This window comes from Nylanderia fulva, unplaced genomic scaffold (genome assembly GCF_048542155.1).
Source record: "Nylanderia fulva isolate GAGA-0341 unplaced genomic scaffold, ASM4854215v1 Scaffold74, whole genome shotgun sequence".
NCBI lineage: Eukaryota > Metazoa > Arthropoda > Insecta > Hymenoptera > Formicidae > Nylanderia > Nylanderia fulva.
The window spans coordinates 96189-108203 of NW_028190851.1; the positions used below are offsets into that span (position 1 = coordinate 96189).

Genomic DNA, 12015 nt, shown 5'->3' on the forward strand with positions numbered 1-12015 from the left:
TTCCACTCTTTTTATTTCCCAAAAATCAGAAGCGATAATTTACCCCAGGTAATTTCAAACGAATAATTTTAAATCTCGTGTAAAAAATTAATAATCTTCATAATAATATATGTTGTTATCGCACAATAATGTTTTAAATCGATATTTTAATCTCGTATATTTTATTGTACTATAATTTATACTATGTCACCATTTTTCTTATTATTTTTTTCTTTTACTTTTATGTATATATATAATATTGCACTTAAAATTATAAATTTTATCTCCTTGTATGATCAAGTATAATATTCACTGTTTATTATGAAAAAAGAAGATAATTTCAAAATGTGAAGTAAATATGTACTTAACGCGACATTTTATAATTAACTTCCTAACTTAACCTAACTTCGCAAATTCAACTTTAATATTTTTTTTACGATATTACGCACAAATCAAAAATCACGGGAAAACCGTGATACCAATGACCTGGTAGTAACAACATCCGCCAAACGCAGCTGTTGTCTCGTCCATTGCCAAATTCTTGCAAATTGTTTGCACTTGACGCGCAACAATTTAACTGTCATCTGGGAATATCCCACTCGACCATGTGGCGACAGAAACAAATGTTGACGTTAGTCATCCGCGATTGTTGATATTATAATGGTATTGTAAAGAGGAGGGGCTAGTGCAAAAATAGTTTTACGATCGAATGTATGCGTGGAAAAAATATAAAAAATGTAATGTTCTTAATTTTTTTTTTACACTCAAAATTATTCGTTCGATAAAATGGAGAACCTTATTTTAAATGATACTTATTTTTTTAATTGTATATAAACGGTGAAAAAAATCTTCTTTTAAAGATAACTATAATGATCAAAATTGTATATAAAAATTAAAATTAAATCTATAGCTCTTCCAATCTAAAAATAATATTTATTATATTTTATATTTATGAAATAAAAATTAGGAAGAAAGGAAAATTATATTTATTTCGAATTATTTATGCGTGAATTAGTAGAAGGACGCAATAGGAGTGTCGCAGTGAATTTTTGCGGGTCATAAACTTCTTTTAATTTTAAGACAGCGAGTCGTACACGTTACAACAACGAATAACCGAGAAAGAGCAGAACGTTCCGCGAACTTGGCACGTACTTGGCCAGCCAAAAATAGCAATCAGTTGGGCTGTTAGAGGAGAGACCGTTTTTGCGTCGCGATGCTGTCGTGCTTGAGCGGGGAATCCCGTCGAGGATATGCGACGCCATATCGATTCCCGCGTGTCACCAGCAGTGCTTTTATTGCACGGTGTATACTTTTTCATCAACTTGTCAGAAAACAAAAAAAATGTTGTTCAAAAAAATATGTATTTTATTATACTACTGTACAAAAAATATATAAATAAGAAATTCGCGACATATATATATATATATATATTGATATAATTAAATGTATATATATTGTAAAATATATATATATATATATTTATTGTAATATATACAGGGTGTCCGGTAACTAACGGACCAATGATTAAGAACGGATTCTCTGGCCAATTTGGAGACGATTTTTTCTTAGCAAAAATGTTAAGAAGCCAATAATTTTCGAGTTATGTGATTGAAAAAAATGGGTTTTTTGAAAACTAAACGTTTTGGAGTTAAAAGTCTAACATAATTACATTCTTCAGTTAATTTCAGGTAGAGTTTACTATAATAAAATTTTAATTTGAGGCTTAGTTATAAAGATACATGACAAATATTGGAAAGTTGTAAAAAATGATGATCTTTTTCGACATTTTCGCTGAAAAAAAATCGTTTCCAAATTGACAAAAGAATCCATTTGTAATCGTTGGTCCGTTAGTTACCGGACACCCTGTATATTGATATGATTAAAATACACACGCATGTGTATATATATATATATATATATATATATATATATATATGGGTGTGTGTGCGTGTGTGTGTGTATACTTTAAAAAATACAAGTATATATTAAGTAAAAATTTTCAGGAATGTTTACGTTGCATAATAATAGATTGAAAAATATATTAAAGTAAAAAAGTTTTAAATAAGAAAATTCTCAGCAAACACGGTATATAAATGTTATATTATTCAAGCATGTTACATATAACGTATATGTTAGTTGTAATTTCCCACTCATAGATGTAACATTGTTAATATTACATATATTACATTGTAGTTATATTGTCATTATATCCGAAGATAGCACTGACTTATCAATACATCAATGTGCTATTTGGGATATAATTACAATATAACTACGATGTAATATATGTTATATTAAAAATATTACATCTATGAGTGGGAAATTACAACTAACATGGATGTTACATGTAACGTACACGTTATATTACCTGTTATATTTCGTTTTATTATAGCAATGTAACAATTATATATCAGTGTTTGCTGGGTTGTGAGATAAACTATTTTATATTGCCTTAATAACACAATATATCCTAAAGATATTCAGAGGCTATCCAGAGGACATTCGAATATCCTCAGAATGTTCTCTGAGCGTCTTCGGGATATGTGTGCTATTATAGGGTGTCTACAAGTCTTCAAAATATTATATAAGTATGTATGCGTGTATTGTTATTATAATTTTAAATTGTCCAAATATACTCATAATAGAATTCTTTTAGATTCATGCATTTTAACTTTTAACTACATTTTTTATATTTTTTATTTCTCGCTTTAAATTTCTCCAAAATACCAATCTATTTTATTTTATGACATTGCCCAGCAAACACCGATATATAATTGTTACATTGCTATAATAAAACGGAATATAACAGGTAATATAACGTGTACGTTACATGTAACATACATGTTAGTTGTAATTTCCCACTCATAGATATAACATTTTAATATAACATATATTACATTGTAGTTATATTGTAATTATATACCAAATAGCACATTGATGTATTGATAAGTCAGTGCTATCTTGGGATATAATGACAATATAACTACAATGTAATATATGTAATATTAAAAATGTTACATCTATGAGTGGAAAATTACAACTAACATATACGTTACATGTAACATGCTTAAGTATATAATATTTATATACTGTGTTTGCTGGGTGAATAAATTTATTATTAGTAAGAATATTTATATAATTCTATAAAGATAAGAGAGAAACTACGAGAATTATGTGTGTATCATCTCTTGTAATTTTTCGACATTAAAAATTATTACATAACTTCTTATTAACGCATATTATTTACTATTATTAAGAAAATATCAAAACATCGGAGATTTTAAAGTAAATTATTTATATAGTATTTTATCTTCCTACAAATATGTACATTAAATATTATCTTTATTGCTAATTTTTTATTATACCATCTAGTCAATTTTTTGTGTCCACATCGGTTCGCAATTTTTGAATAAAAATTGAAAGCTGAAATTAAAATATTTACGCGGAAAGATTAAATCCTCAACTATATATTATTTAGTTCACATACTCTTATATATATATATATATATATATATATATATATATATATATATATATATATATATACACGACGCATATTATTGTTTTCAAGGCGAGCAAAATAAGATATGCATCTCGTTTATATAAAATGATGCAAAACAACCGTTTATCCTAAAAATGTCGTATTCCTGAATTAATCCTAAAACTATTTTTCCTTTACCAAATTTTTATCCGAAGCTTAATTTTTAAATTATAAAAGAAATAATTAGCGAATTTTAGGACGAATACGAGAAGTAAATAGAAGCAACTCATCCGATTCAGTCATCATTATATATACACTCACTGCGATCAGTTGTTTGCTACACGCGATAGGTGTGTATATAAAAATGTGTATATGTATGTGTATACGCATCTGTACACATTTTATTATGCAACGTGTATATACATATATAGCTATTCTCTTTTCGTTTTTAAATTGACAAAATGGAAGATAAGACCGGGCGCTTATCTGCTATAATTAATGTCACAATCAATCATTTGAAGTTCACAGCATGCAAACCGTGACCATAGACATTTCATGATTCTCAATGTTAATATCGATTACCATCAGGTTTGCTGTTATCTAAATAAAATTATATGCATTTACATGAAGTTTTGGCGTCATCTTATTTTTATATAGATAATAAAAATATGTATTTATCTGTATATCTGTATCTTAAATAAAAAAAAGTATTATCTTTATTAAATAATCTAGAATAAATGTTCAGATAATTTGGTTTAGAGTCATAGTACATAATAAATACTTAAATATTATTAGTAGCAGAACTTATTAAACAGTAAGCAATAGAAACTTACAAATAAAAACAAATATATTTTTATATTCTTTTCATAATTTACATTTTTTATAACTACGTTTATATAAGCGGTCTTAAAAATAATATTATCTAGAAGTTATCTAGATAAATCATATAATTTTATCTTTATCTAGATATATTTAAAACAAAATCATCTTTATCTTATCTAAGATAAATTTACATATTTTCATCTTATCTTTATCTAGCTAATTATATGTCTTACTTTTATCTATTCTTCTTCTATCTAATTTCTTCTATCTATTCTTCTTCTGTTTGTTCTTATTCTATTTATTTTTCTGCTTTTCCTTCTTTTTTCGGTATACAAAATAAATATATATTTAATTTCTTTTGCGGTGTTTATCTTCACCCATTGATAAATAATAGTATTTACGATAGTTATATCGGCAGACTGACATACTTCTCTCTTAGATAATTTGCCAGTTCAAATTATTGCGCAATATTCTTTTAATAGATAAAAGACAGAAAAATATCAAAGATCAAAGAGTACAAATATCAAAGAAAAGAGAACAAGATAAAAAAATACAGTTAAAATCTAGTTAAAACGAATAAAGGTTCTCAAATATAAAATCGCAATATATCTTTGCGTCTATCCTTTATCATATAATCTCTCCTACATTCCGAACAATCTAATCTAATTCATTGATCTCAAATTCGATTGTTAAAAAGTGCCTATAGAGCACCAAGAATATTACTTACATATTTTCATCAAAAATTCATCCCAATTAAATCGTTTAGTTGACGGAAAGATGATTCGAAGATACCTTATGACATGAAATGATTCACGCGTAATCCTTATCTATTTATATGATAACTTAAAGATGATTGGCAAGTTAGCATCCTTCGCCCTGCTTCAGCAAAAGAGATCACTTTGTGTTGCGACATGGTAGCGAAAACAGCAGCGAATCCGTGCGACAAAATTCTCACTAAGGACAACGTTTTCGCGAACCTGCGCAAGATAGAATATGTGCGTGGGCCACTGAACATCAGGGCGCTGGAGCTTGAAAAGGAGTTGCAGAGGGTAAGGTTCTGAAAATGGAAACTGCCCAAGTAGAAAAGTCCAAATAATGCCAATTTAACATTATATATGATCAAACTTGGAGTCCAAAAGACGTCAAATTGATACTATTTAGACTTTTTTGTTCTACGTGGATGATGAAAGAGAACCATGTGTGACATTGGGTTTGTTCTCTCTCGGTAAAAATTTTTTATATATATATAATTATATATAAATAATTGTATAATTATACATACCTATAATCGTAAAATTATATATAATTACAAATTTAAATATAATTACAAATTTATATATAAATTATTATTCATATACATATAATCATGTCAAATTATATATGAAACATATATATTTATATATGTATATGAAGAATTATTTATTACATATATATATATATATATATATATATATATTTATATAATTATGTATAAAAAGCACTTTTATCTAATTATGTATGGACATATTTCATATATAATTTTGCGATTACATGTATAATTTTATATATTTCTATAAAATTTTATATTGTTTTTTTTTATATTTTTATTGGATTATTGTTGCACCAGTGAACTGATGCAATCAAAGAAGAAGCCTAAAGTAAAATAAATATATTGTAGGTTTGTTCCTTATTGTTGCACTGGTGAACTAGTGCAAACTGTTGCAGTAAGTTAGAGTGAAACAAAATATATTTGTCTCACTCTAACTTATTGCACTAGTTCAACAATAAAACTAGTGCAGCAATAAAAAACAAACTCTCTGTCTCAATCTAACTTTTATTGCACCAGTATATTCTAGTTCACCAGCGATAAAGAACAAATCCATTATTACCCTATAAAATTTTACCATTTCCGATTAATTTGTTATTTGAGTATAGAAAAAGTTAAATATAAATAAATATCTAATTATCTATATTATCTTTTGGTAGGGCGTCAAGAAACCTTTCAATGAGATAATCAAAGTAAACGTGGGCGACGCTCACGCGATGGGTCAGCAGCCCATCACGTTTGTACGACAGGTGCTGAATCTGACAGTCTGGCCAAAGCTATTGGACGATCCGAGTTACCCGGAAGACGCAAAGGAACGAGCCCGCACAATCCTTAAAGACTGTAAGGGCGGTAGTGTAGGCTCGTACTCGGAATCAGATGGCATCGAGGTAATCCGGAAGCACGTCGCAAACTACATTCAACAACGTGACGGCGGTATTCCTTCCGACTACCGCAACATCATCCTGTCAAATGGCGCTTCTGAGATCATTAAAGTGTGTGCGGATTTTAAGTTTTGCTACTATTTTTCAATATGAACCTCTTAAAGGGATCCTAATAAACGCCGTCCTATTTCATTGATAAAACAATTTTTGAGCATTCTTTTCTTTTTGAGTGAATAGAATAACAAATGCTTTTTCACAATTAAAGATACCAATTAATTTTATGTTAAAAAAACTTTTTAAATTAAAATATAAATTTTTTTATGTTTGCAACATAAAATCGGCAGGTCCACGCTTTGTTTCTATATGTACAGTACCCTTCACAAGTTTGAAAACACTTTACATATTTTACAGTTAAACAATCGTATGACAGCGATCTGTGCAAATTTTTTGTATGAATAAATTGCAAAATATTTAAATGACATTTTTATTTATGACAGATCACTGCCATGCGATTGTTTGTTTAACTGTAGAATGTACAATGTTTCCAAACTTTTGAAGGGTACTGTATGCAATAAATAACAAATGTCCATTTATAAGACTGTTTTTTTGTTATCACGATTAATAATATTTCAAATAATATACTGATAAAAAACATCATTAAGTATATATTCTTGCATGTTACGAATATCTAATTGAAAAATTCCTTTAGAGAATTTTTCTTTTAAACTAAGAGGATCCTTTTGGCAGATCTGTGCAGATTTTTTGTATGAATTTTGTATGAATAAATAATAAAATATTTAATGACATCTTTATTTATGACAGATCGCTGCCATGCAATTGTTTAACTGTAAAATGTAAGATGTTTCCAAACTTGTGAAGGGTACTGTACTTCAATCGTGAAAAAGCATTTATTATTCTATTCAATTAATAAAAAGAAAAGAGTACGCAAAAATGAAATGTTATCGATATAAAACAGGACGACATTTAGGATCCCCTATTCCGCATTGTTTTTTTTTTTTTTTAATATGATTTCAATTTTCTTCTTCAGTCATTTCTGAAACTGTTCAACGAAATAATCGACGAGAAACCATCCGGCGTGCTGATCCCGACTCCACAGTATCCTCTTTACACGGCAATCTTGGCAGAATTTGGTCTCGCGCAGATCGAATACTACCTCGACGAAGACAACAAGTGGTCGCTGGAAGTTGATGAATTGGAACGAGTACTTGAGGAGGCAAAAGGCAGGTGCAATCCACGAGTATTGGTGGTGATCAATCCTGGTAATCCAACCGGCCAAGTACTTACTCGCGCGAACATCGAAAATGTCATTCGCTTCGCCCACAAGAATCACCTGTTTCTGTTAGCGGACGAAGTTTATCAACACAATGTATATGATAAAAAGTACGCGTTTTATTCCTTCAAGAAGGTCATGACAGAGATGGGCGAGCCTTATTCCAAAATGGAACTCGCATCATTTATGTCCGTTTCGAAAGGTAAAAAAAATGAAATCACTAGAATCGTTAACAATAACATTGGATTGACAATTTAAGGAGAATTCTGTTCTAACACTTGCGAGTTTGTTAATTATATCGCAAAAGAGATGCTAATTATTTTTGTTTTATCGACAAATGTTATTTTTATTTAATTATTTATTGGCTATACGGAATGAAAAATTCTTTACTAGAATTAAAGTATTCATAATAATAAATCTGGACTATTATATATATATATATATATATATATATATATATATATAATATTTCTAAATCAAGATTATATCTAAATCAATATTTCTAATCAATATTTCTAAACAAATTTGGACTACTATACATATATATATATACGGCTATACGGAATGAAAAATTCTTTACTAGAATTAAAGTATTCATAATAATAAATCTGGGCTATTATATATATATAATAGTCCAGATTTATTATTATGAATACTTTAATTCTAGTAAAGAATTTTTCATTCCGTATAGCCGTATATATATATATATGTATAGTAGTCCAAATTTGTTATTATAAATACTTTAATTCTAATAATAGATTTTTCATTCTGTATAGTCAATAAATAGTTAAATAAAAATAATATTTGTCTATAAAACAGACATAGCTCTATAGTCAGCATCCCTTTAACTGCAATTTAATTATATAACATTGAAGGATATAATCTTGATTTAGAAATATTTTTCAGGAAATTTAAGAGCTAAAAAATATCTGGCTTTTAGGATACATGGGCGAGTGCGGGATTCGCGGTGGTTACGCCGAAATCATCAACATGGATCCGGATGTGATGGACGTGTTGATGAGATCGGTTTCCACGATGCTGTGCCCGAACGTCCTCGGCCAGGTCGGGCTGTTTGTCCTGGCGAATCCGCCGCAGCCAAACGAGCCATCGTACGAAGAATTTCAGAAAGAGAAGAAGGAGGTCATACAGTCTCTGATGGAGAGATCACGACTAATCGTCCATATGCTCAACAGTATTCCAGGATACAAGGTGATGTGATCTTATTACAAAATTATGTTGAAGATCGCGCTTAAACTCTTAGGGGAAAGTACACACACTCAGATTTAGTTTTAATCGTCAAAAAAAAAAAAACACCAAAAACCTCCGAAGTTGAGTATAATTTTGGATCACTAATTAAAGAATAATCTTTAAATAATAGAGTTCATTAATGATTAACCATAAAAATAGTTTGAAAATAAGAACCCCCAAATAAAAGTAATACCTAAAGTGAGATTAAACCTCATATTCAGATGTTTTCAATTTGATAAGAGTCAACCTCCAACTTACTCATCATTAAGAGATAATCCCTATCTATATTTATCATTGAAATTAAACCTACTTAAATTAAACCAATTAACTTACATCAAACTTAATAGTCAACGCTCAATGTATACTCAAAAAGTGTTAAAACGTTCAAATTTAATGACAAACACTCAACCTACGCCTGAATTAGAATGTTAATATTTAAATTATAAGGTTGAAGATTAAATCTTAATAATGGCCAATACTCAAATTTGAGTGTTAATAATCAAAGTTGGGTATATATTTTTTTATAGGGGTAGTTTTACATTCTTATAATATTTTTACCTTTTTAGACCAATTCAGGACTGGGCTCCATGTTTGTGTTCCCACGTTTTGACCTGCCACTAAAGGCGATCGAGACAGCGAGAGCAAAAGACCAGGAACCGGACCTCTTCTATGCAATAAAGCTACTGGAAAACACTGGAATCTGTATAATTCCGGGTTCGACTTTTAGGCAAAAACCCGGCACATATCACTTCCGAACTACAATACTGCCGCAAAAAGAAAAAATAAAAACGATGCTGGAAGCGTTGAAGGAATTTCACATCAAGTTTTTGAAGGAATACAGCTAAATCCTTATTCTATATACTTTATTAGTAGAGAAAGTGACCATTACGAAGGATTAACAAGGTACGATTGTTTATGGAATGGTATGTATATTTGTATTAAACATTAATTTCTAGTTTAAATATGGATGTAAAATATATTTTTGTTACAATTAATTAATCATTATTGAAAATTTTACTGTCACTGAGTTTTTATTAAATTGTGTATAGATTTATTAGATTGTATATATAGTGGAAAGAAAAATTTATGAAATGTAAATTACATTGTAAAGATTTATAAATATTGTAATTATTGTTATGTTGTATAATATAACGTATATTATACAACATAAAAAATGAATCTTATAATATACATATATTATAATGAGACTTCTATAATTTTTTTTCTTATTCTTACATATGAGATTCTTATTCATTTTCAACAATAACCATTTTTTCTTTTATCCATTGTTTTCTTGTTTGCCACATTATGAAGATCTTTTTTAAAAAAAAGATAAAAAAGGACGCCGAATGCACGCACTATATGTGAGAATGTTACATAAGAAATAGTATTATTTTTAAATTATTATAAAAAACTATTCTATAAAATAATGTCAATTAAAAACTCTACAAAATAATTATGACTTCAAAAATTGCGCTAAATAAATAAAAATTTGTTTTAAAAAATTTATTTATTATATACATTATTAAATTTTTTTCTTTGTGTCATTCTTTTTATCTTATATTATGTTTTCTTCCTTATATTATATATCAACAATTATATTTTTATAAAAGAAATAGTAGGCTGATTTTTTTATTTTTTAATCTAGTAATAATAATCATATTGAAAGAGTATTATATATATAACTTTGTGTTTTTTTACATCAATTGATAGGTCTCATTATTCCGTGACAGAATATATGTTCCATATGGAGACTGAAAGAAATTTTTCAAAAAAGAAATGCTAAATATAACTTATATAAAATTGAAATGGAAGGAATATATAATGGAAAGGTTTACTTTGATAATTATTATAAAAGAGATAATAATAGACCTTGGTTTAGAGAATGCAATGTTAAAAGAGGATTAGTGACGTTAATTAATAGATTAAGAGCGAACTATTACAATTTAAATGAATCGTTAGCCAGGAAAAACTATATTGATAGTGCGAGATGCGAATGTAAAGCGGAAATACAAGATATAGAACATATATTATAGAATTGTAATTTATATGATGAGGAGAGGATTAAATTGTATGCGAAAATAGTAAAATGGGATATAAAATATCCGTATGACGTAAAGAGACGATTTAAAAAATGTAATTTAGACTCAATGAAATTAGTATGGGAATATTTGAATAATATAAATAAAATTGTATGAGAATAATCCCAGCAAACACCGATATATAATTGTTACATTGCTATAATAAAACGGAATATAACAGGTAATATAACGTGTACGTTACATGTAATATCCATGTTAGTTGTAATTTCCCACTCATAGATGTAACATTTTAATATAACATATATTACATTGTAGTTATATTGTAATTATATACCAAATAACACTTGATATATTGATAAGTCAGTGCTATCTTGGGATATAATGACAATATAACTACAATGTAATATATGTAATATTAAAAATGTTACATCTATGAGTGGGAAATTACAACTAACATATACGTTACATGTAACATGCTTAAGTATATAACATTTATATACTGTGTTTGCTGGGATGTTAGTTAAGGAACCAAGACGACGAGTGCGCCACATAGCCGATCTGGAAAGTAAAGCGTCGTCTGCAATGCACGTGACAACGCTTAAGAAATGGAGCATATGCCGTACAATAAGACTCAATCAGTTGAAAGAATAATAACGTGACAAAGTGTACAAGACTGTATAAGTGCATTGAAAAGTGTTAAAGTGTTCAAAGTGCCTAAATAATCAGAACTGGACTAAAACTGGTTGAAGGCACATTAAGTTACAAAAAAGAATGATAAAATGGATAAAAGAAACGAGTGTTCAAAACCATTGCTAGAACTTATAGAAGCAGCTGAATCTATCACGAAGACTTTATTATAGAAAAAATTGAGAGATAAGTATATATGAGTAAAAACATTTACGTTGATACGTTTCATATCTCAATAATCCCATACAGCACAGATTATTGCAATTATATTGCAGCAA

At 28.4% G+C, this 12015-nt stretch overlaps 1 protein-coding gene across 1 annotated transcript; it reads left to right on the plus strand.

Annotated features, from left to right (window-relative positions):
* The first annotated feature begins 5193 nt into the window (after positions 1-5193).
* LOC114944989 (alanine aminotransferase 2-like) lies at positions 5194-10216 on the plus strand. The gene is made up of 5 exons (XM_029321059.2): positions 5194-5331; positions 6248-6580; positions 7518-7962; positions 8701-8969; positions 9575-10216. Exons 1-5 carry the CDS (start codon positions 5194-5196, stop codon positions 9851-9853), a joined length of 1464 nt encoding a protein of 487 aa, XP_029176892.2. The 3' UTR covers positions 9854-10216.
* Positions 10217-12015: the final 1799 nt, after the last annotated feature.